At 42.9% G+C, this 27001-nt stretch overlaps 1 protein-coding gene across 2 annotated transcripts in view; it reads right to left on the bottom strand.

Moving 5' to 3' along the window:
- Positions 1–27001, bottom strand: part of DNAAF9 (dynein axonemal assembly factor 9) — a 160982-nt gene that overhangs the window by 73416 nt on the left and 60565 nt on the right. For both annotated transcript variants that reach the window (XR_010909988.1, XM_067468543.1), the window contains exons 7-14: positions 26036–26113; positions 18057–18155; positions 12917–12972; positions 10862–10997; positions 10674–10755; positions 7237–7273; positions 5785–5872; positions 3777–3853 (exon numbers count right to left, since the gene is read on the bottom strand). Coding sequence is in view for 1 of the 2 variants with exons in the window: in XM_067468543.1 (XP_067324644.1) it covers positions 3777–3853; positions 5785–5872; positions 7237–7273; positions 10674–10755; positions 10862–10997; positions 12917–12972; positions 18057–18155; positions 26036–26113 (653 nt within the window). In the remaining variant the exon portion in view is untranslated. The remainder of the gene's footprint in view (positions 1–3776; positions 3854–5784; positions 5873–7236; positions 7274–10673; positions 10756–10861; positions 10998–12916; positions 12973–18056; positions 18156–26035; positions 26114–27001) is intronic.

Genomic DNA, 27001 nt, shown 5'->3' with positions numbered 1-27001 from the left:
TGGAGACAAGACACCTATCAGGCCAACGAGTGACTATCACTCATAAAAACACTGAAAAGCATAGCAGATGAGACTTAAAAAGCCAAAAAATACAACACATGCACAATACCCTACACACACACACACAAATACATATATGCACACATACACATTTTGCACCTTATGTAATTTATTTTCTGATTTTCTGTTCTGTTTTTGTGTTTATATTGTGTTTAGTGTATTGATGGCCGCCCCAAGTACCCTTGGGGGAGATGGAGGCAGGGTATAAATAAAGTATTATTATTATTATTATTATTATTATTATTATTATTATTGTTCATTCGTTCAGTCGTCTCCGACTCTTCGTGACCTCATGGACCAGCCCACGCCAGAGCTCCCTGTCGGCCATCACCACCCCCAGCTCCTTCAAGGTCAGTCCAGTCGCTTCAAGGATGCCATCCATCCATCTTGTCCGTGGTCGTCCCTCTTCCTTTTGCCTTCCACTTTCCCCAGCATCATTGTCTTCTCTATTATTATTATTATTATTATTATTATTATATACAAACACAAAACACATATTCAGACGAGGCCACAGCAACGCGTGGCAGGGGATGGCTAGCCTATCTATATAAATAAAAATGTAATGTTAGTTTGTGGGATTAACATAAATCAAAAACCACTGGACGATTTGACATCAAATTTGGACACAAGACACCTATCACGCCAGTGAGTGACTATCACTCATAGAAACACTGAAAAACACAGCAGAAGGGACTTAAAAAGCCAAAAAATGAAAAATACATTACAACACATGCACAAAACCACATACAGTATATTCTGGCGTATAAGATTACTTTTTAACCCAAGAAAATCTTCTCAAAAGTCAGGGGTCGTCTTATACGCAGGTGTAGTCTTATGCATGGGAGTCGTCTTAACTCTATATTTTAACTGGAAAAGTTGGGGGTCGTCTTATACGCCCAGTCATCTTATATGCCGGAATATACGGTATATATATCCAAACATACATACATATATATATATATATATATATATATATACACACACACACACATACACAAATATATACACACACAAAACACATATACAGAACTGGGCCACAGCAACACGTGGCAGGGGACAGGTAGTCTATCTATATAAATAAAAATGTAATGTTAGTTTGTGGGATTAACATAACTCAAAAATCACTGGACAAATTGACACCAAATTTGGACACAACACCCCTAACAGACCAATGAATGACCATCACTCATTAAAACACTGAAAAACACAGCGGAAGGAGCTTAAAAAAGACAAAAAAGCAAAAAGGTGCTACAGCGCATCTGCAAAAACAACTCCCCCTGGCCAAAACACACACACACACACAATAGCATATCCACACTCTCTTCCAGACAACATCTCCCAGCATCCCCTAGACCAGACCCTTTAGGAGAGGAGGATGCTCCAAATGCACTACTCCCAAAATGCAAGCTTTCTTCTCCTTGGATTTCTTTGAGAGCATCCCAATCCATGCATATTTCCAATTTCTTATTCCTGGACTGCAACTCCCAGCAATCCTCCAGATAGATAGATCAGATAGAGATAGATAGGTAGGTAGACTGATGTGTATGAACCCACACGATCTCTTCGATCATCTGGAGAGGCCCTGCTCGCACTCCCACCTTCATCGCAGGCGCGATTGGTGGGGACAAGGGAGAGGGCCTTCTCGGTGGTGGCCCCACGACTCTGGAACTCACTTCCCAAGGACATCAGGCATGCCCAAACTCTGGCAGCCTTTAGGAGGGGCCTGAAAACGTGGTTGTTCCAGTGTGCCTTCCCAGAATAAGGAAACCCACAGCAATATGTCCTCCAAATGCACTTTATTACTGACTTAGGATTGACTGCACGCCCCCATCCCTCTCTGAAAACCCTATCCCAGTTGTATCTTATCTGTTCATACCCAGCATTATTTTTTAAATTTTAATTATTATATTTGGCCCAGCCATAGGTTTTTTAATTTTTGTTATGCTACTGTCAATGTTTATTGCTTATTTTTTGTTTATGAGATTTAACTGTTTTGTATTGTTGTTTGTTATTGCTTTGTTATTGTTGTATTGTGGGCTCGGCCTCATGTAAGCCGCTCCGAGTCCATTGGGGAGATGGTAGCGGGGTATAAATAAAGTATTATTATTATTATTATTATTATTATTATTGGAGCCCCCGGTGGTGCAGTGGGTTGAACCCCTATGCAGGCAGGACTGAAGACCGACAGGTCGCAGGTTCGAATCCGGGGAGAGGCAGATGAGCTCCCTCTATCAGCTCCAGCTCCTCATGCGGGGACATGAGAGAAGCCTCCCACAAGGATGATAAAAACATCAAAAATCATCCTGGCGTCCCCTGGGCAACGTCCTTGCAGACGGCCAATTCTCTCACACCAGAAGCGACTTGCAGTTTCTCAGGTCGCTCCTGACATGACAAAAAAATATTATTATTATTAATCAGGAGGACTGTTGGTAGTTGCAGTCCAAGAATAGGTAGAGAAGGAAGAATGGGGAGAAAGAGGGAGGGAAAGAAAAGTGAAGTAGGAAGGGAAGAGGAAGAGAAGGAAGGAAGGAGAGAAAGGAAGAAGGAGAGAAAGAGGGAAGGAAGGTTGACCACATCAACGCATGGTGGGTACAGCTAGTAATAATAATAATCATCATCGTTTATACCCCGCCACCATGCATAAATATGTGGGGAGAAGTTACATTGTGTAGTGGAATCTACCTTTAAGATGACAAGGCCGAAGCCTGCATGACAGTGGCTGTCATCTTGGAAGGCAGGCAGAGACAGGAGGAGGAGTCAAGCCGACTCCTGATTGGTGGGAGCAATTAGGGGAGGAGTCGGTTGAGAGAGGGAAATAAGCTGTCAGCTCTTGACAGAGAGAGGGAGAAGTGTCTTGACATCAGACACGGATAGTTGTGATTTTAAGATAGGAAGCTACAGTAGGAATCTGACAGGGACAGAAAGTTTTAAGTGAGCCTTTAGAATAGGGAATAAGCAGCAGACAAGGGCTAAGGTTACTGTATTGTTAGGATCAGTAACTGAAAGACTGGTCTGTTTATACTGAGGAAAAGTATAAGAGTGCTTATTTGCCCTGTGGGAGAGACAGATAGGGATCTGTTCTCAAGTGATACTGTGTCTAAAGATAGAGCAGTGTATTTAAGGAGTCTCACGGTTGTTAAAAGCTTCACTGTCAGTGGAACTACTTGATTAAGTAACTAAGTCTCTACATCTGAATTACGCTTCTGTACCGCTCATTATTTGAGTCGCTATCTGTTTAAAGTTAAATAAACCTTTCTTAGTTCACTTTTAACTGGTGTATGCCTCAGTCTATCCATCTCCTCAGAACTAAGTCTGTCAAATCCTTTAAAGTCCAGTCATCCAGTGAAGAAGCAATAGAAGAATCAAGAGCTCAAACACACCTTACCTACAACACATTCACACCTTTGGTTCCTCAGGCCAATAGAAGCTGAGGTGGCGGCAGTCATACCTACCAAGCAACATTCGGTCATTTATAATATTGTATTCTCCCTTGCCTTGAGGGGCAGAGGTGGGGTTGATTGTTTGTCCACCCTGCCCAGCCTGTACGCTCATCTTTATTACACATTGAGTTGGGAGCAGCCTTGTTTTCTACCGGCTGTTAAGAATGGTGGGAGTTGAAGTCCAAAACACCTGGAGGGTCCAAGTTTGCACAGGCCTGCTAAAGAATGACTACGAGATCTATCCAATGGAAAACATCTCATTAAAAAAAAACATACCGTAGTGGGACTTTAAAATATGTAAGTTGAAAGGCATCAAGCATATCGGAGAACGTTTGCTCTGCTACTTCCTTCGCCTGCAAAGAGAAACAGAGAAGAAAAAGGACATCAGGTTATCTCCAATTTTGTGGATCATATGGAACACAGCAACACAACAATGGCACAGATCTGAGAAAAAGGGACCCAGAGTGTTTGGGCTCCAATTTGCTTCAGAAATGAACCCTTATAATACTGTAAGCCATTTACAAATAGGGAAAGTGTTTCACTTGTTGGCCAGTTAATCTGATTTGATATCAGAGCCAGCAAACATCACAATATCTATGTCTATCTATCTATCTATGTATATAATAAAAGTCAAAACTTGTATGCGGAGGACAAAAGTGTGGCGGGAGGAGTATGTGCCAGCGTTCTGATTGGCTGCCGCTGTGGCGCTATTTGCATATGGTCTCTGATTGGCCAGCTTCAATAGGAGCCCCTGGTGGAGAAAAGGGTTCATGGCAGAAACGGGGACATGAGAAGGAAATTTGCATATGATCTCTGATTGGCCAGTCTCAATTCCAAGATTCTGAGATGACAAAGAGAGGAAAGGAAAAGGTCAGAGGGGGCTGGGTCAGAGAATTACCAATACAGACCAGACTTGGCACACACAGCCCCCATGACCCACTCTACGTCCTACTGCAGTTTGGAGGAGGATGGACCATGGATGATGGGACTTGCAGTACCATCACTCACATTCGGAGACCGCTGTTAACCTCATCCAATGACTGATCAGGACCAAACTTGGCACATATACCTCTCATGACCCACTTTACGTCCTGGTGTGGTTTGGCCGGGGATGGACCATGGATTATGGGACTTGCAGTACCTTTGCTCAATTCTTGAGACCACTGCAACCCTCATCCAATTACCGATAAAGACCAAGCTTGGCACACTGAGTCTCCATGATGCACTCTACATCCTGGTGCGGTTTGGAGGAGGCTGCACCATGGATGATGGGACTTGCAATACCTGCACTCCCTTCCTAAGACCATTACAACTGCCAACAATGATGGATCAAGACCACAATTTACACAGAGAGCCCGCATGACCCACTCTACATCCTGGTGCGGTTTGGAAGAATTTGACAATGGATGATGGGACTTGCAGTCACTTCACTCACTTCTTGAGACCACTGAGACCCTCGCCAATGACTGACCAAGACCAAACTTTGCACATAGATTCCCCATGACCCACTCTACATCCTGGTGCACTTTCGAGGAGGACAGACCATGGATGATGGGACTTCAAGTACCTCCACTCCCCAAGAATGCTGCAAAACTCATCTAATGACCAATCAAGACCAAACTTGGCACACAGAGCCCCCATGACCCACTCTACATCCTGCTGCAGTTTTGGAGGATGGTTGACCATGGATGATGGGACTTCGAATACCTTCACTCACATTCTGAAACCTCTGCGAACCTCATCCAATGACTGATCAAGATCAAACTTGGCACATAGACCTCTCATGACCCACTTTACGTCCTGGTGCCATTTGGAAAAATTTGGAGATGGATGATGGGACTTGCAGTAACTTCACTCACTTTCTGAGACCACTGAGACCCTAATCCAATGACTGATCAAGACCAAACTTAGCACACAGAGCCCCCATGGCCCACTCTACATCCTGCTGCGGTTTGAAGGAGGATGGACTTTGGATGATGGGACTTGCAGTACCTTCACTCACTTACTGAAACCACTGCCACCCTCATCCAATGACTGATAAAGACCAAACTTGGCACACAGAGCCCCCATGACCCATTCTATATCCTGCTGCTGTTTGGAGGAGGATGGGCCATGGATGATGGGACTTCAAGTACCTTCACTCACTTCCTGAAAACAATGCAGCCGTTATCCAATGACCAATAAAGACCAAACTTGGCATACAGAACCGCCATTACCCACTTTCTCTAATAACCCGGGCAGCGCCGGGTCCCCAAGCTAGTTTATAATAAAAAAGGAATATTACCTTACTGGCATTGGATGTTTTTGAATAGGAGTCGATACCAGCCAGGACAGCTTCGACAACAGCAGCATAGATCTGAGACAGAAGCTTACTAGGAAACAATGAAAAGCGAAATTATGATGATTATCAAGTATTTTTTAATGGAGAATTAGACTTTTAAGTTTAATACAGTCCAAAATTTCCTTTAGGACAGGCAGGGGAAAGGGAAGATTCAAAGAAAAACAACTGTAGTGGTACAAGTTAAACCAAGCATTGTGATATTATTCGGCACAAAGTTTTTGTGTTGTCGAAGGTTTCATGGCCAGAATCACTGAGTTGTTGTGAGTTTTCCGGGCTGTGTGGCCATGTTCCAGAAGCATTCTCTCCTCATGTTTTGCCCATATCTATGGCATGTGCCCTTAAGAAGGTGTGAGGTCTTTTGGAAACTAAGCAAGTGCGGTTTTTTCTATCTGTAGAATGTCCAAGGTGGCTGAAAGAACACTCATCTGTTTGCAGAAAGTGTGAATGTGTGGCAACTGTGAATTAGCCTTGCAGTTTCCAAGCCTGGCTGATTCCTGCCTGGGGGAATCCTTTGTTGGGAAGGCCCTGATTCATTCTTGTCTGGAATTCCCCTGTTTTATTGTTCTGATTTTAGAGGGTTTGTTTTAATACAGTAGAGCCTCGCTTACCCAACCTTCACTCATCCAACATAGTTTATTATCCAATGCAGTTTGCCTCCCACCCAGATCCACAGCTATTTCAATTCATTGCGATGTTTTGGTGCTAAATTCATAAATACAGTAATTACTACATAACATTACCATGTATTGAACCACTTTTTCCGTCAATCAGTTGTAAAACTGGGGACAATTTCAACAGAAAGAAGGAAACCATGAAAATGAACAAAATCTGGCTACCAGTATTTTAAAAACCCTCTAAATTCCGGACAGTAAATAAAGAGCAACACTCAAACAACAGAGAAATTCCAGAATCAATCAGGGCCAGCTAAAATCTTCTATCAAAGGATTTCCCCAGGTAGCAATCAGCAAAGTTTTGAAGCTACAAGGCCATTCAATGCTAATCAAGGTGGTCAATTGCAACATTCACACCTGCCTCAAGCAGACAAGAGTTCTTTCTCCTACCCTGGACATTCCATAGATAGATAAACCCCACTTGCTTAGTTTCCAACAGACCTCCCAACCTCTGAGGATGCCTGCCATAGATGTGGGCGAAACGTCAGGAGAGAATGCTTCTGGAACATGTTAAGACAACCCGGAAAACTCACAACAACCCACAAGACTTCTTTACAGATAAATCTTGTGCTGAACAATATCACAAAGAAGCAAGTATACTTCACAATACACTTTTACAAAAACAATTGAGAAAAATTTGCTCATACTCTTAACAGTATTAACTTGCCAGGAAGAATTTGCAACAGCGAGATACAGATAGAAAAATGTAAAAAAATCAACTTACACTTGTTCACCTTTCTTTTCCACTTCATTATCGTTGCCTGTTGAATATTAAGAGTTGAATATTGGAATATTATTTTACGCTTTTTGAACATTGCTTTTGAATGCTACCTTTGGACGCTGTATCTTCTTCCTGCCTTTAAATGCCTGATTGCTTTTTGGAATCTTATCTATCTTTACAAGCATTTACTTCTACTGGCTTTTTTGCTAAGCTTTAATAAAAAGGATTGTTCCTTCACTCATAGTCAGAGGTGCTGTCGTTCCATCTCCTTGACTAAGAGCATTTTTCCTCCTTTTTCCGATCCTTACACTGTGCCTAAAATGCCTTTCTGCTTTAATGCGGTTCTTATTTCTCTACTCACATATTTGTTTTCGAACTGCTAGGTTGGCAGAAGCTGGGCTGAAAGGTCAGGTGCTCACCCTGACCTGGGCTTCGAACTATCAACCTTCTGGTTGGCAATATTTATTGCAGCTTAGTGATTAACCTGCTGTGCTAAAGCCCGGCCCATTAGAGTCAAGGTGAAAGGTAGCTTTACCTTTACAATTTCAATACTCCACTTTGGCAGGAAAAACGAAATGCAAAGATACAGAATGGGGGACAATGCCTGACTCGAGAGCAGTACGTGTGAAAAAGATCTTGGAGTTCTCGTGGACGACAAGCTAAACATGAGCCAACAATGTGATGTGGTGGCACAAAAAAGCCAATGGGATTTTGGCCTGCATCAAGAGGAGCATAGTGTCAAGATCGAGGGAAGTCATGCTACCCCTCTATTCCGCCTTGGTTAGACCACACCTGGAATATTGTGTCCAATTCTGGGCACCACAATTCAAGAGAGATATTGACAAGCTGGAATGTGTCCAGAGGAGGGCGACTAAAATGATAAAAGGTCTAAAGAACAAGCCCTATGAGGAGCGGCTAAAGGAGCTGGGCATGTTTAGCCTGAAGAAGAGAAGGCTGAGAGGAGACATGATAGCCATGTATAAATATATGAGAGGAAGCCGCAGAGAGGAGGGAGCAAGCTTGTTTTCTGCTTCCCTGGAGACTAGGACGCGGAACAATGGCTTCAAACTACAAGAGAGGAGATTCTATCTGAACATGAGGAAGAACTTCCTGACTGTGAGAGCCGTTCAGCAGTGGAACTCTCTGCCCTGGAGTGTGGTGGAGGCTCCTTCTTTGGAAGCTTTTAAACAGAGGCTGGATGGCCATCTGTCAGGGGTGATTTGAATGCAATATTCCTGCTTCTTGGCAGAATGAGGTTGGACTGGATGGCCCATGAGGTCTCTTCCAACTTTTTGATTCTATGATTCTATGATTCTTTTTTTCTAATATCCTTTGTTTGGATGCAGAAGAATGAATCATAGAATCATAGAGTTGGAAGGGATCCCAAGGATCATCCTGTCCAACCCCCTTCTGCCATACAGGAAGACACAATCAAAGCCCTCCTGACAGATGGCCATGCAGCCTCTGGTCGAAAGCTTCCAGAGCAGGAGACTCCATTAGACTTCCAAGCAGTGGCATATTTCAACAGCTCTTACCATCATGACATTTTCTCTAATGTTTAGGAGGAATCACCTTTCCTTTCATTTGAATCCATGACTCCATTGTGTCCTAGAATCATAGAATCAAAGAGTTGGAAGAGACCTCATGGGCCATCCAGTCCAACCCCATTCTGCCAAGAAGCAGGAATATTGCATTCAAATCACCCCTGACAAATGGCCATCCAGCCTCTGCTTAAAAGCTTCCAAAGAAGGAGCCTCCACCACACTCCGGGGCAGAGAGTTCCACTGCTGAACGGCTCTCACAGTCAGGAAGTTCTTCCTCATGTTCAGATGGAATCTCCTCTCTTGTAGTTTGAAGCCATTGTTCCGCGTCCTAATCTCCATGGAAGCAGAAAACAAGCTTGCTCCCTCCTCCCTGTGGCTTCCTCTCACATATTTATACATGGCTATCATATCTCCTCTCAGCCTTCTCTTCTTCAGGCTAAACATGCCCAGTTCCCTAAGCCGCTCCTCATAGGGCTTGTTCTCCAGACCCTTGATCATTTTAGTCGCCCTCCTCTGGACATATTCCAGCTTGTCAATATCTCTCTTGAATTGTGGTGCCCAGAATTGGACACAATATTCCAGATGTGGTCTAACCAAAGCAGAATAGAGCATGGGGAGCATTACTTCCCTAGATCTAGACACTAGGCTCCTCTTGATGCAGGCCAAAATCCCATTGGCTTTTTTTGTCGCCACATCACATTGTTGGCTCATGTTTAACTTGTTGTCCACGAGGACTCCAAGATCTTTTTCACACGTACTGCTCTCGAGCCTAGTCTTCACTGCAGCAGAAAACAAGCTTGCCCTCTCCTCAATGGGACATCCTTTCCAATAGTTAAACATACTAAACTCTTCCTTGTTGTCTAACACATTGACCTAACACTCCTTTCACAGAAAGAGGTAGCTTCTTTGGCTTCACCAAATTGCTGAAGACATTGTTAATGTACTCAGTTAGGCAGTTAGTTATATGGTGTTTCCTTTTCCTTCACCAGTTCTGATATGCCAAATTTGGCACAGTTTTCCTGCATCCTCCCATCTAGTCTTAACATCCTGGGTTTAGGATGCATTCTTGAGTTTTACAAAGAGTTTGTAGCTGGCCGAAATACATGTTGGGTTTTTCACACTGCGATGATCTGTTGATTTCGATACACAAAGGTAAACGTTTTGGGGGAACACAATGGATTGATATGCAGGTTTAAATGATATTTTTAGAGATCCTGACTATAACTACTTCTAGGTTATAGTTTTTTCCTATTTTTATTTGGATGTGTGCATTTTTTTTAGATATGCTGCAACACATCCAGGCATCAAACAAGTCCTAGAATAAATATTTAGTGTCAGGAGGAACTTGAGAAACTGCAAGCCGCTTCTGGTGTGAAAGAATTGGCAGTCTGCAAGGACATTGCCCAGATGTTTTACCATCCTGTGGGAACCCCCGGTGGCGCAGTGAGTTAAACCCCTGTGCCGGCAGGACTGAAGACCGACAGGTCACAGGTTCGTATCAGGGGAGAGGCGGATGAGCTCCCTCTATCAACTCCAGCTCCTCGTGCGGGGACATGAGAGAAGCCTCCCACAAGGATGATAAAAACATCAAATCATCTGGGCGTCCCCTGGGCAACGTCCTTGCAATTCTCTCACACCAGAAGCAACTTGCAGTTTCTCAAGTCACTTCTGACATGACAAAAAAAACATTCTGTGGGAGGTTTCTCTCATGTCCCCGCATGAGAAGCTGGAGCTGACAGATGGGAGCTCACCCCACTCCCCAGATTCGAACCGCCGACCTTTCCGTCAGCAGTCCTGCCAGCACTAGGGTTTAATCCATTGTGCCACCGGGGGCAGCCCTAGAAATGAAGCAATTTCAAAGAAAACAAACATGTAGGCAATTGACGTGGAACTTACCCAGGTAAGGAGTGTGAGTCGCTCCGAAGAAATACGTCCTTGAGCAAGCCAGGGGTCCTTTGGGAGAGACGCACTGCACTACCTAATTGCCAATAAAACACAAAATATGCAAATGGGGGAGGGGGTAGTAAAATAAAAGCAGCACAAAGTCCAAACGAGTCTAGGAAAACCCTCTTGGTTATGCTTACCATGTGCTTGGCCGTGCTCCCGCCGTGACCCGTGTTGCGAAGCAGATGCCCCTCCGAAGGGAAGTTGAAGTTGGCCGAGTTCAGGTTCTCCTTGGAGGCATGGGTGCCAAACAGGACAAAGGGTTGCCTGCTGGGGCTGGCGTCGCACACAACAAACACACACAAACCAGTCATCACTGATTCAAATACTGGGAGAGGTATTGCATATTGTGTTTGACTAGTGCACAAAAAGGGGCAAAAGGGGGCAGGGGGGCATTCCTATTAGGACAGAAAGGTGCCAGTTCTCAGGATGCCTACTTTCTCTAAAGTCTGGTTTGCAGATGCCTTGAAACTAACGTGTGCGCTGGAATGGCTGTCTTACACAATTATTGCCTTCCAACTTTCTACTACAGCACCTCATGGAAAATAGTGCAAACTCTGGAAAATAGTGCAAACCACCAAACTGTGTGGCCAACATGGCTATATATCAGGTATTTATTTATTCACTTTATTTATTTATATACCGCTTTTCTCAGCCCTCAGGCGACTCAAAGCGGTGAACAACATCGATTCAAAACATCACGAGACAAGTATAGGGCAATTAAAAACAATTGTAACATAAATCATTAAACATCTGTATAACAATCATTAGCGCCTCAACAGTAAAATCAGAATCCAGTCTCGTCATCCATTATTCCATTCCTATGTTCAATTACACTGTTTAATCAAATGCTTGTTCGAACACCCAAGTCTTCACTTTCCTCCAAAACGCCAGCAGGGAGGGGGCCGATCTGATATCTGCAGGAAGGGTGTTCCACAGCCGAGGGGCCACCACTGAGAAGGCCCTGTCTCTCATCCCTGCCAAGCTTGCCTGTGATGCAGGCGGGACCGAGAGCAGGGCCTCCCCAGATGATCTTAATGTCCTAGTCGGTTCATAGGAGGAGATGCGTTCGGAGAGGTAAGTAGGGCGAGAACCATTTAGGGCTTTATAGGCTAACGCCAGCACTTTGAATTGTGCCCGATAGTAAACGGGCAGCCAATGGAGCTGGCGCAACAGAGGAGTCGTATGCTCCCTGAGTGCCGCTCCTGTTAGCATCCTGGCTGCTGAACGCTGGACCATTTGAAGCTTCCGAGCAGTCTTCAAAGGCAACCCCACGTAGAGAGCGTTGCAGTAGTCTAAACGGGATGTAACCAGAGCGTGGACTACTGTGGCCAAGTCAGACTTCCCGAGGTACGGGCGTAGCTGGCGCACAAGTTTTAACTGTGCAAATGCTCCCCTGGTCACCGCCGATGAGTCCAAGATCACACCCAAGCTGCGAAGCTGTGTCTTCAGGGGGAGTGTGACCCCGTCCAACACAGGCTGTCACCCTATGCCCTGTTCGGCCTTACGACTGACCAGGAGTACCTCTGTCTTGTCTGGATTCAATTTCAATTTGTTCGCCCTCATCCAGACCGTCACAGCGGCCAAGCATCGGTTCAGGACCTCGACAGCCTCCTTAGTAGCAGGTGGAAAGGAGTGACAGAGTTGGACATCATCTGCGTACAGATGACATCGCACTCCGAAACTCCGGATGATCTCCCCCAGCGGCTTCATGTAGATGTTAAACAACATGGGAGACAATATTGATCCCTGTGGAACCCCACAAGACAATGGGTGTCGGGCAGAACAGGTGTCCCCCAGCAACACCTTCTGAGATCGACCCTCTAGGAAGGACTGGAGCCACTGCAGAACAGTGCCCCCAAGGCCCATCCCCATGAGGCGTCCCAGAAGGATACCGTGGTCGACGGTATCGAAGCCTACTGGCTGTTAGGAATTTGTGGGAGCTGAAGTCCAAAACACCTGGAGGGCCCAAGTTTGCCCATGCCTGACCTAGCATCAACAAGCCAAGGGTTCTGCTGGTTTCAGCAATGAGGTGATCCATAGTATAAGGAACACTTGCTCCATCCATGCCAGTTTTATCATTAGAGACACAAAGCTTTTGGTGATTGCCTGCTCTCGCTGAATTGTGTGCTGTATTTTAACTTGTGACATATACAGTATTTACTCAAGAATCTTAAAAATAATAATAATAATACCTGTTGTCTGTAATATGGCTCGAGATCATCCCATGACTAAAGTAACTGCGGAATGGCTAGAAAGGGAGAGGAAAAAATAGGTTATTTTCATGAGGGAGACTCTTATGAGATAGTCAGTGAAAAACTGTAGAAGAATGTTCTGCAGGATGTCCCTCAAAAACAAAGTTTTTGCAATATTGTCGAAGGATTTCATGGCCGGAATCACTGGGTTGTTGTAGGTTTTTTCGGGCTATATGGCCATGTTCTAGAGGCATTTTCTCCTGACATTTTGCCTGCATCTATGGCAAGCAAAAAAAAAACTCTCTAAAATTAGAACAGCACAACAACAGAGAGGAAACAAACAAGGACATCTAATCACCTCTCAACAAAAGATGGCTCCAGGCACTGCCAGGCAATCAAATGCCAATCAAGGTGGTCAGTTGAAACATTCACACCTAGCTCCAACAGACAAGAGTCCTTTGTCCCACCCTGGTCATTCCACAAATATATAAACCCCTTTCCTAGTTCCAATAGACCTCACTACCTCTGAGGATGCTTGCCATAGATGCAGGTGAAACGTCAAGGGAAAATGCCTCTAGAACATGGCCATATAGTCCAAAAAAACCTACAACAACCCAAAGTTTTTGCAGTTTAATAAATGTTTTCCATGCTTTTGGACAGAACAAATAATAATTTTTCTGCATATCCTTCCATAATAAGCACCGGGACTGTGGCGCAGCTGGCTGGGAGTCACCTGCATTAGATCACTACTGACCTAAAAGACAGGAGTTCAAAGCCAGCCCACGTCGGAGTGAGCTTCCGGCCAATTTGTGTTGACCTTTGGAGCCCAAAAGACAGTTGCATCTGCCAAGTAGGAAATTTAGGTACCGCCTAAGTGAGGAGGCAAATGTAACTAATTTATGAGGCCATAAAAATCTCCAGCAAGCATGCAAAGAATGAAGTACTTCATCAGTGTCACAAATGGTTGGTGAAGGGACAGTTCCCCTGGTGGCCAGAATACCCTCAAGAAAAGCTGGAATGTTAAATTGCCTCTGTGTCTATCTATATAGGTTGTTTCTTTATGTTGTGGCTGAGATGTTCTCTGATGATGAGGATGATGGGATTCAGACTCCTGGCTCTTTTTCTGTGCCTCAGATCTCTGGGCTTGCTTATAGGTCTTTTTCTGAGGCTCCCACAGACAGTACAGAGTCAACACAGTGGTTCTCAGAAGAAAGGAATGTCATCAACGAAGTAGATAGCGAACAGGTGGAGAGGCCTTCCCACACTGAAGTGCAGAAAGCCTTGATAGTGACCTGACCCGGCAAGCCTGTCTTGATTTGCAGGTCAGGAGGAGTTCTCGCCTAGCCAGCAGACGAGAAGCCAGCTCGGGGAAAGGTCATCGCAATGCTTTCATGTTGGTGAGAGCATAATGTTTTCATGTTAGAAAGGTATTTAGGCTTCTTGCAAATGGAGAGAAAGTGTTAGTTCAACATAGCTTATTAGCCTGAAAGCTTCATGGAATAACCTTAGCTGGAAAGCAGCACACTTGGGATTTCTTGCATTGTGATTCTTGGGGAAATTGTTTCATTGCTTGTACCTTGGACTCTGTTTTGAACTTTGCCTAAAGGATTGTGCCTCTTGTTTTTACCTGAAGATCTTGGAACTATATTCTGCATTTAACCTAAATCTTTGGAATTTTGCAATGCTTATTCTTTATTTTGACTTGGATTTTTTCCTCAATAAACTATAAAATTACAGCTCTTGTGTGGTGGTGTTTGGTAGCAAGGCGAAGCTTACTCTGAGTTGCAACTGTCTATGGCATTGAATATTTGCCATGTATATGTACATTGTAATCCGCCCTGAGTCCCCTGTGGGGTGAGAAGGGCGGAATATAAATAATGTAAATAAATAAGTAAATAAATAAATATAATAGCAAAACTTGGAAAGGGGACTCAAGTCTAAACATGAAACCTATTTGCATTTTACAGACAGCATGTCCACATAAGTAATTTTATACACAACATAAGTTATTAGTTTTGTACATGAAACTATGTTTGCAAATATTGAACCAACAGAAAGCAAAAGCGCCACTATCTCAGCTTCCCAACAGGGCAATTTTGGAGCAATTCGGATTTCAGAATTCCAGATAAGGGGAGCTCAACCTGTACTAAGCGTACGCAGTAGGCCTGGTCAACCCATGGTTCTAAATGGTTCTAAAGTACTTACAAAACTAAAGTTCTGGTGGTTTATTTATTTATCGTGTCAGGAGCAAACCAAACAGTTGTGTTGCATTTTTTTAACAAACAAACAAAACACAGAGTTTGCAAGCTTGGTAGTTGATTAAATGTCCTTTGACCAGTATCTGGCCACTTGGAGTGCCTCTGGTGTTACTATAAGAAGATCCTCCATGGTGCATGTGGCAGAGCTCAGGCTGCATTGCAGCAGGTGGTCAGTGGTTTCATCTTCTCCACACTTGCATGTCATGGATTCCACTTTGTAGCCCCATTTCTTAAGGTTGGCTTTGCATCTCGTGGTGCCAGAGCGCAGTCTGTTCAGCGCCTTCCAAGTCGCCCAGTCTTCTGTGTGCCCAGGGGGGAGTCTCTCATTTCGTATCAGCCATTGATTGAGGTTCTGGGTTTGAGCCTGCCACTTTTGGACTCTAGTTTGCTGGGGTGTTCCAACAAGTGTCTCTGTAGATCTTAGAAAACTATTTCTTGATTTAAGTCATTGATGTGCTGGCTGATACCCAAACAAGGGATGAGCTGGAGATGTCACTGCCTTGGTCCTTTCATTATTGGTTGCTACTTCCCGGTGGATGTCAGGCAGTGCAATACCGGCCAAACAGTGTAATTTCTCCAGTGGTGTAGGGCGCATACACTCCGTGATAAAGCGGCATGTCTCATTAAGAGCCACATCTACTGTTTTACTGTGGTGAGATGTGTTCTACAGTAGGCATGCTGGTGGTGAAAATTTCCGAACTCTAACAAAACTCTCAAAATGTCATTATAAATGGCAGTTCCTAATTGGTTCTATCATAAAAAATCACCAATAATGAAATAATAATTGAATTTTGAAAGTTTTGTTAGAGCTCTGAAATTTTCACCATCATATTGCAACTCAGAGTAAGCTTCACCTTGCTTCCAAACACCACCACACAAGAGCTTTAGCTTTATAGTTTATTGAGGAGAAAATCCAAGTCAAAATAAAGAATAAACATTGCAAAATTCCAAAGATTAAGGTTAAAAACAGAATATAGTTCCAAAGATCTTCAGGTAAAAACAGGAGACATAATCCTATTGGCAAAGTTCAAACCAGAGTCCCAGGTATAAGCAATGAAACAATTGCCCCATGAATCACAATACAAGAAAGCCCAAGCGTACTGCTTTCCAGGCTAAGGTTATTCCATGAAGCTTTCAGGCTAGTAAGCTACGTTGAACTGACGCTTTTTCAGAGTTTGCAAGAGGCCTAAATACCTTTCTAACATGAAAACATTAGGCTCTCATCATCATAAAAGCATTGCGATGACCTTTCACTGAGCTGGCTTCTTGTCTGCTGGCCAGACGAGAACTCCGCCTGACCCGGAGATCAAGACGAGCTTGCCGGGTCAAGTCACTATCTACACTTTCGGTATCAGCGTGGGAAGGCACCTGCTTACTATCTCCTTTGTTAAAATTCCTTTCTGCAATACTTTATAATAAATTAGTCCAATGGCTTACGGAAACTGAACAGGTGAAAACATGCATGATTAAATGGGCAGAAAATTTAAGACGGCCCATTCATTTTAGAGAATGGGAACAAATATGGAATAAAAAACTTAAATATACGTATGCTATGGACCTGAAGGAGAATTGGTATAAAATGTTTTATAGATGGTATTTGACTCCAAACAAATTAAGCCACATGTATAAAAACGTTTCAGATAAATGTTGGAAGTGTGGGGAGCAAACTGGTACATTTTACCACATGTGGTGGTCATGCAAAGAATCATCTAAGTTCTGTTCATGAGGAAACACAAAAGATATTGAAGAAGAAATTTAAAAAGAAACTGGAATACTACTTATTAGGGTTTACGGACTCAGATATAAAACTGAATGAAAACGAAGATAAATTATTTACATATTTTACCACAGCGGCAAGGATTATTTTTGCCAAGTATTGGAAAAATGAACAGATCCCGATGATTGAAGAATGGTTGGAGAAGATTAAAGAGATAAGAGACATGGACGAATTAACTTTTTTGATGAAAAGAAATACCGGAAAATCATTAAAGAGGACAGATTGGTCTTTTCTTTATGACTATGAAAAGAAAATATAGAAACATTAGAGGACAAAAATAGATAAATTACCTTAAGAAGTAGTGAGAGAAGATCCTGAGGTTGGAGTGGAAGTCATTTTAGATTAGATTTTGCTTTTGTGTGTGTGTGTGTGTGTTTTTTTTAGGGCCTTTTTGCTTTTATGGCCCTTTCTTTTTCTCTCTGGGGTAATGGGGTTCCTACTTTCCTATCCTCTTCACTATTGTTCTCCCTCTTTCCTTGTGTTGGTTTATAAAATGTTCAATAAAAATTATTTCAAAAAAAAAATCCTTTCTGCTTATGGGAACGGCTGTGTTGACACTGCACTGTCTGTGGGAGCCTCAGAAGCAGGCCCAGAGATTTGAGGCACAGACAAAGAGCCAGGAAGCTGAATCCCAGCAGGAATCGGAATCCCATCATCCTCATTGTCAGAAAATAGCTCAGCCACCACACACCAGAACTTTAGTTTTGCAAGTACTTTAGAACCATTTAGAACCACGGATTGCCCAGGCCTAGGACCCAGGCTTGTGCCGCTCTCTTCCTCCAAGCAGTTTGAGTTCCCACACCTTTTTTTAAAGGCCTGGCTTTTGTTCTGGAGCTCAGACTGTACAGTCCAGTGACCAATAAGACATCCCAAAGTCATCTGCACAAAGTGAATTGCAAGTGATCGAGTTGCTACATCCAATGATTCACAGCCAAGTCTTGTGGCTGCAAAGTGACTTCCAAAACCAAGGAATGGGTAAATCTGAAATTGGGTCACTTTAGGGAATCAGATAGGTAGTAAGCTCTTTGCACAGTGATAAGAAGAGAAGGGGGGAATTGGGAATGGAAAACAAAGCCCCCTTTTGATCTAAAAATAAGAGACCTACCTCCCCAGCTTGAGACTCTGACAGCTCCAGGATGAAAGGGATTTCTGTGTCGAAATTGGCAAAGAAGTTGGTCCACTGATGTTCAAAAGTCATCAAATCCTGCAAGAGAGAAAACAGGTCTCCTTCTCAGTCCTGATTGCTCTTTAAGAGAAGGCTCATTTGCATCTCTGTACCAAGTGCCAGAAATAAATTCAAACTGCAGATACAGAGTCCTAATTTTACATGACGGCAAGGGTTACGTTATACAACTCACCGTCTGAAAAGAAATACGAAACAACTTGAAAGCTTTGCAAAGTGACTTTCTTTGCATTTTTTAAAAGCTTGCCCTCCTATTTTGAACAACGAGAAAAGGGTTCAGAGCAGGTCAGACAGTTAAGCAAACACAAACAAAAAAAGCAACTGAGCAAGGAATTAAACATAAAGATGGATTTTAACAGCAGCGTCAAGCAATATTTCCTACAGAGAAGGGCAATCAGATTTAAAGAAAAACAAAAGAACAAAAGGGTGGTTGTGAGTTTTCCAGGCTGTATGGCCATGTCCCAGAAGCATTCTCTCCTGACGTTTCGCCTGCATCTATGGCAGGCATCCTCAGAAGTTGTGAAGTCTGTTGGAAACTAGGAAAATGGGATTTATACTGTATATTTACTTATTTAGAACATTTATACCCATTCTCAACCTCCGAAGAGGGACTCAGGATGGCTACTAACTGGCACTATTAGATGCTAACAGTATAAACATATAAAACACAATCAAATGCCTAAAAATAATATAAATATACATATATCTGTGGAATGTCCAGGGTGGGAGAAAGAACTCTTGTCTGCTCAAGGCAGATGTGAATGTTTCAATTGGCCACCTTGAATAGCATTTAATGGCCTAGCAGCTTCAAGGTCTGGCTTTTTACTGCCCGGGGGAATCCTTTGTTGGGGGGGGGTGATTAGCTGGCCCTGATTGTTTCTTGTCTGGGCCATTAAGTGCTAATCAAGGTGGACAATTGAAACATTCACACTTGCCTCCAACAGACAAGAGTTCTTTCTCCCAGCCTGGACATTATTCCACAGATATATAAACCCCGGTTTTCCTAGTTTCCAACAGAAATCACAACCTCTGAGGAGGTCTGCCATAGATGCAGGTGAAATGTCAGGAGAGAATGCTTCTGGAACATGGCCATACACCCTGGAAAACTCACACCAACCCAGTGATTCCGGCCATGAAAGTCTTCAACAATACAAAAGATCAAAAGTTTAGTTAGATGCAAAGGACTAAAACTAGTTCTTAATAAGTGATTTCATAGGAACTTTGCAGCAATGCCACCACGGCTAAAAAAAGATCCTGCTCTAAAGGTGCATCTACACTGTCAAACTAATGCAGTTCAATACCACTTTAACTCAATGCTATAGAATCATGAGTAGCAGTTTTAGTCTCGTCTACCAAACAAGGCTGGTGTTCCCAGGCTTTCAGAGCACTGAGCCACTGCAATTAAAGTGGCATCAAACCACATTAATTTCACAGTGTAGATCAGGCATGGGCAAACTTTGGCCCTCTAGATGTTTCGGACCTACTGGCTGTTTTTTGAAGCATTTATTTATTTCGTGTCAAAAGCACTGCATAAATAAATGAGTATAAAACTGATAAAATAAAGGGAGCACAAGCAGCTAAATAATTTCAGACCCAAAATGGACAACAGCGACTGCACTGTCTGTAGCTTTAAACCAATGGTTCTCAACCTATGGGTCCCCAGATGTTTTGACCTTCAACTCCCAGAAATCCTAACAGCCCGTAAACTGGTTAGGATGTCTGGGAGTTGTAGGCCAAAACACCTGGGGGGACCCACAGGCTGAGAACCACTGCTTTATACAGTCCTTCCTCTGTGCATGAGGCAGGGCATGGTGGGCAAGCATACAGATGCGGAGTTGTTTGTTCTGCTCCACAGTCGCACAAGGTGGACGATTCTTCTAGGTTTTGCCAGGATGTCTTTTGATCCGCCCACTCCATTTCTGAGTCTGTTCAGGGACCTCCAAGTTGGCCATTCTTGGTTTTATTTATTTATTTATTTATTTATTTATTTGCTATACTTGTATACCGCCGTATCTCAGCCTAGCCGGCGACTCAACGCGGTTTACAACAACTTATAACAAACAACAGTATACAGTTTAAAAAGCATAAAAAACATAATCCACAATACATATATCAATAAACAATCCAATACATCTCTTGACTAAAAACGTGATCCAGTTTCGTCGTCCAAATTGCCAGTCCTTCAATCATTACACTTATTGCACTGGGTTAACCGAACGCCTGCTCGAACATCCAGGTTTTTAGTCTTTTCCGGAATACCATCAATGAGGGGGCTGATCTTACCTCCATGGGGAGGGCGTTCCAAAGCCGCGGGGCCACCACAGAAAAGGCCCTGTCTCACGTCCCCGCCAGCCGCACCTGTGAAGCAGGCAGGATAGAGAGCAGCCCCCCCCCCCAGAAGATCTTAGGGTCCTGGTGGGCTGATAGGCCAAGATACGTTCGGATAGGTAAGTTGGGCCAGAACCGTTTAGGGCTTTAAAGGCCAACGCCAGCACTTTGAATTGAGCCCGGTAGCAGATCGGCAGCCAGTGGAGCTGGTGCAGCAGAGGAGTTGTATGCTCCCTGCGCTCCGCTCCTGTTAGTATCATGGCTGCCGAGCGTTGGACTAATTGGAGCTTCCGGGCCGTCTTCAAAGGCAACCCCACGTAGAGAGCGTTGCAGTAGTCTAAACGGGATGTAACCAGAGCGTGGACTACCGTGGTTTTCCCCTGGGGGAAGACCCTTATGCGGAGGGAGGGGGGAGCATCTAGTTGGGATTTCTTGGTTTAGCTGCCCAGAGGGATATCTTGCTGTTGCTGGGGAAACATTAAGAGGCATGGTCATTCTCGTGAAGCTTTTCCTTGATTTGAGTCTACTGGGAGGAGGCTGATAGCCATGCAGTGGGTCGCTTTCACAGGGTTCAACCTTATATCTCTCCCAGTTAGAAGGGGCAATACATTAGAAGGGGCAATACCAGCCAGCTTATAGAATCTATCAACAGGTGTATGTTTGAGACATCCTGTGATTATTCTGCATGTTTTGTTCAGTGCTATATTCACCTGCTTTACATGCCAAACAGGAGAGGCATACTCAGCAGTTGAGTAAGACAAGACCAGAGCTGATGTTCTTATTAATTTTGGATCTACATCCCACGCAGTGCCAGTAAGTTTCCGCAGGATGTGATTGCGTCTAGCTACTTTGTGCTTGGTGTTCATACAGTGTTGCCTAAATGTTAGTGTTCAATCTAATTGGATGCCAAGATATTTAGGATGGGAACAGTGTTTGAGCTCCTGGCCTTCCAAGGTAACTATCAATTTCCTGTTGGCTTCATGATAACGCAGATGAAAAGCACACACTTGTGTCTTGGCAGGGTTAGGCTTCAGGTGATTATCTTTGCAGTAACTGGAGAGATCTTTCAGGGCATTAGGAAGTTGGGTTGTTGTAGGTTTTTTTCGGGCTGTATGGCCATTTATTTAATTATTTTATTTATTTAGAACTTTTGTATACCAGTCTTCTCACCTCCGTGGAGGGACTCAGGCCAGTTTCCAACAATAATATCACAAGCAATCGTTTAAAAACATCACATTCCGTAATACACTAACACATTAAAATACCAAAAATACAATCATATAATTATAATGGCCAAGTCGTCACAATAAAATCGTTGTTCATCACCATCCATCCATATAGCTATGAGTTATTGACTCACTCGTCAAATGCCAGTTTCCATAGCCAGGTTTTCACCTGTTTTCTAAACGTCAGGAGAGAAGGGGCAGCTCTAATCTCTGCCATGGTCTAGAGGCATTCCCTCCTGATGTTTCGCCTGCATTAGGAAGTTGGTTTTCAACTGTTTCAAAGTCTTTTGCTTGTGTTGTTAGGCCAAGATCATCAGCATATATAAAGCTCTTTGTGAGTGGTGGCTGTGGCTAATTGTTAGTAAAGATACTAAACAAGGTCGGTGCAAGAACGCTGCCTTGAGCTAAACCATTCTTTTGCCTCCTCCATCTACTTTTCCTGCCCTGAAACTCCACATAGAAGCTGCGGTTTTCTAAAAGGATCTGGACAGTTTTGTAAAATCATACTCCTAGATGATATGGTAGACTTTATGCAGCAATTTGCACTGTGTCATAGGCTACCGTAAGGCACACAAGTGTGCCATAAGGGAGAGCATGGAAAGAGCGTCATCAAAGACTGAGTAAATACAGCCATGAGCAATGTTTCCTGTAAAAGGCTACTCCTTCCAACATAAAGGCATTACTTTACAACATTTTTTAAGCATAGAATCATAGAATCAAAGAGTTGGAAGAGACCTCATGGGCCATCCAGTCCAACCCCCTGCCAAGAAGCAGGAATATTGCATTCAAATCACCCCTGACAGATGGCCATCCAGCCTCTGCTTAAAAGCTTCCAAAGAAGGAGCTGTGCATAAGAGAGTTATATTGTATATTCTGATCTCTAAATAGTATCTCTTGGCCACATTTGTGCAAACATATTTCCTAAGAGATTCATGAAGTGTGATTGCAACTAAGACGCCAAAACAGCTCTATAGGAACAAGGAATGTTTTGCTTTTCAAACAAACAAACAAACGACTTTGTTGTTAAGCAACTCAAACAATGGCCACTGTGTGTCAGCCTAGACCCATTTTTCAGCCGCCTTAAGAACAACTATTATCTTTCATACAATACTAGGAAATGCTTAGATTTGGATTTTTGAGGAACTTACAATTCACAAAATGAGCAAAAAGCATGGGAACCACCGCAGGCAAGGAGCCAAAGAGGATGAAATTGCAAAACTGCATTTTTTTTAGTGCTGTTTGTGTTTGATTCTTTTTTACTGTTTGCATATTTGTATATTTTAAATTTTATATTAATTTTTATGTCAAGCTGCTTTATTTCAGGAAGATAAATGTGGTATAAATAAATATTATAATAATACTTTGAGCTCCAATGGGTTATTACAACTGGTGGGAGGGTTAAATCACCTACATTTCCTCCCATATTCCATTCATTTCAACAGAGCATGTGAAAAAGAAGGCCAAGAAAATTACTGTTTTCACAATGAACTGATTCAAGGGTGATGCTAAATTGTAGATTATTTTGACATGAACAAACATCAGCAAGGCCTGTGGACAAGTCTACATAGGGACCCCCAAACGCAGCAGAATTGCCCAAACACAAATCATGGAACATGAAAGGTACCAAGTCAATGAGATAATGAAAGGCATTGCAGACTCATTCAACCAGAGAAGTCAGCCATAGCAGAGCACCTGATGAACCAACCTGGACACAGCATATTATTTGAGAACACGGAAATGCTGGACCACTCTAACAACCAGGCTTTGAAGCTGCAAGGCCATTCAATGCTAATCAAGGTGATTAACTGCAGAATTCACACTTGCCTCCAATAAACAAAAGTTATTTCTCTCACCCTGGAGCTTCCACAGACATATAAGCCTCACTTACTTACAAACAGGGCATAGGGTTACAACCAGTGTTAGATTGGGTTACACTCCCCCTGAAGGCGCAGGTTTGCAGCTTGGGTGTGAACCTGGACTCATTGCTGAGCCTGGAGTCCCATGTTTTTTTTATGATACAAGCAATTAGGAAATGACATTTATAAGCCAGGAACAAAAATCGTGTTATATAGTGTTGTCGTTTCCTGAGACACCCGATGTTTCACCTCAGAGTAGATTCACCTTGCTGAAGAACACCAAACTGCACACAGCCAGGTAAAAAAGTTCTTGAAAGCAAAGGTTAATGTTCCAAAGGATCAATATGACATAACACTTGAAGCTTAATCCAAAACGACATCAGCAAAGCAAAACCCTGAAGAACATGACAAAGTCCTGGAACCATGAACAACAAAACTGCAAGATAATCCAGCCTAGTTTAGGCAAGCTCCTAAGCACAAAGTTGCTTTGGCAAAGATATGGTTTCAAACACACTGTTTAATACCCTTTGCAAAACATGAAGGCTTTTCTCTGGCCTCTTTCTTGTTAGCTATTCTTTCACTCCTTTGAATTCGGAATTACAACCGGTCAGCCCGATCTAAAATTCCCATATCGTCAAGGTCAATCTGTTCGTTAGTGTCAGCCTGTTTCCCTGCTTGCTCATTATCAGGCTGAGAACAAGGCTGAGAGCTGTCCTCTTTCTCTGAGTCAATCTGCACCTGGCTATTTTCAGTATCAACACTCTCATGCCTTACTGTGGGAAACTGCCTTTCTTCACTGTCTATATCAGGCATTTCTTCACTGTCTGTAACAGGGACATTTTGAACCAAACTGTGAACCTGAGTCCCATCATCCTCATCAAAAACACTCTCTGATTCCAGCTGAGTCACAACACCCGAGTTGGGCCGAGGCTGCGACACAAGGATCAAGCATTCTAAGGATCTATGGAATTCCTTGGGACGTTTACTTGGAGATTCTCAATCAGAACATCAACACAGATGGACAAAGTGTCCTGAGAAGACACTGCCACCAAGACGCATCGCAGGAAAGTTCTTCTCATTTCACAAAAGCCAGCGACGAAACAAAGCAGGTCTGACTTCCACACCTTGAGCTATCAAGAATATTCCCCAAATGTCCCAAAATGTTCCAGGGTTCCCTGACAGTTGGAAAGCTATCATTCTAAGCACTTCACAAAATGGTGTTCCGGAACAAAAAGCTTTAATTAAAATTGTGGAAAAAGAACTGAAAAGCAGAGCATGGGCAACCACAAAATGCCAGTTTCCCTCCCACATGTGGTGGCTACTAGGCATGTGCAATCCATGCTTCTAAATGGTTCTAAAGTACTTAAAAATCTAAAATTCTGGTGGTGAAAACTAGGGGACGCTGGTGCTTTGCTTCTACACTGTTGCTAAAATTCTGGTGGTGAAAATTTCAGAACTCTAACAAAACTTTCAAATTTTCATTATTATTTCATTATTGATGGTTTTTAGGAACTGCCATTTATAATGAAATTTTGAAAGTTTTGTTAGAGTTCTGAAATTTTCACCACCAGAACTTTAGCAACACAGTAGAAGCAAAGCACCAGCGCCTCCTAGTTTTCACCACCAGAACTTTAGTTTTGTAAGTACTTTAGAACCATTTAGAACAGTAGTTCTCAACCTGAGGGTCGGGACCCCTAGGGGGGGTCACGAGGGGGTGTCAGAGGGGTCGCCAAAGAACATCAGAAAACACAGTATTTTCTGTTGGTCATGGGGGTTCTGCATGGGAAGTTTGGGCCAATTCTATCGTTAGTGGGGTTTGGAATGCTCTTTGATTGTAGGTGAACTATAAATCGCAGCAAGTACAACTCCCAACTGTCAATCTCTATTTTCCCCAAATGCCACCAGTGTTCACATTTGGGCATATTGAGTATTCTTGCCAAGTTTGGTCCAGTTCCATGATTGTTTGAGTTCCCAGTGCTCTCTGGATGTAGGTGAACTACAACTCCCAAACTCAAGGTCAATGCCCATCAAACCCTTCGAGTATTTTCTGGTTCAAGTTTGGTTCAATTGTATCATTGGTGAAGTTCAGAATGCTCTTTGATTGTAGGTGAACTATAAAGGAAAGCAACTACAACTCCCAAAATGACACAATCAATCCCTTGCCCAATCCTAGTAGTATTCAGATTTGGGCACATCGGGTATTTGTGCCAAATTTGGTCCAGTGAATGAAAATACATCCTGCATATTGGATATTTACATTACAGTTCACAACAGTAGCAAAATTAGTTATGAAGCAGCAATGAAAATAATGTTATGGTTGGGGGTCACCACAACATGAGGAACTGTATTAAGGGGTCGCGGCATTAGGAAGGTTGAGAAACACTGATTTAGAACCATGGATTGCACATGCCTAATGACTACATTCATCTCATGTGGTCGGTTTGCAGAAAGTGAGTCACACAAAAGACAAAAAGGATGCCAGGCCCATTACCTCATAGAGCAAACTTTCCAAGGAGACAGGATCCATTCTGCTGTAAGTTCTCCACAGATCGACACTGACGTCCATTAACTGCAAAAGAAAGAGTGTGCATTGTAAGGAACGTGAATGAAAGAGTTGTCCACACCGCCCATTCTCAAGACTAGAAATCAAGGCATGTGGAGACTGTGTTCTGGCTGGAAATGAGCACCACGCGGTACTAGGACGGCCCAGTCACCAAAATGTGCATTAAGAACCAGCAAAGCGCATAAAGAGATGCTGTTTCCTCTCCTCTTTGCATCTGGGCAGAAGGACCTTCATTGTATGAGAAGGTCCATTCATGGTGACCGTTTGCAGTTGCAAACACTAACAATATGGCATTATTGGGTTGCTGAGAGCTTTTCAGACTGTTGTTTATGGCATTATTTCTGGAAAATAGTATCATGAACATGGAGGGACATCTGTATTACTGGATACTCAGCAAAACTATAAACATCACAATTATATGTACTCTAATGTGTTTACCTGATGTCGCTCAGGTTTGCATTCTCTTGGTGGGCCGTTATTTCCTTCCTCCTTTTCCCTCGTTTGTTGTTGTTGTTGTTGTTATTATTATTATTATTATTATTATTATTTTACTGCCACAAAAACACAGTATGTCAGTTATTATTATTATTATTATTATTATTATTATTACTACTACTTTACTGCCACCAAAACACAGTATGTCACAGCAAATGAGATCTATATTATTATTATTATTATTATTATTATTATTTTACTGCCACCAAAACACAGTATGTCACAGCAAATGAGATCTATATGATGATGATGATGATGATGATTATTATTATTATTTTACTGCCACCAAAACACAGTATGTCATAGCAAATGAGATCTATATTATGATTATTATGATGATGATTATTATTATTTTACTGCCACAAAAACACTGTATGTCAGTTATTATTATTATTATTA

Source organism: Anolis sagrei, chromosome 5 (assembly GCF_037176765.1).
Source record: "Anolis sagrei isolate rAnoSag1 chromosome 5, rAnoSag1.mat, whole genome shotgun sequence".
In the NCBI taxonomy this organism is placed as follows: domain Eukaryota; kingdom Metazoa; phylum Chordata; class Lepidosauria; order Squamata; family Dactyloidae; genus Anolis; species Anolis sagrei.
This window is presented reverse-complemented; position numbering and strand designations above follow the sequence as displayed.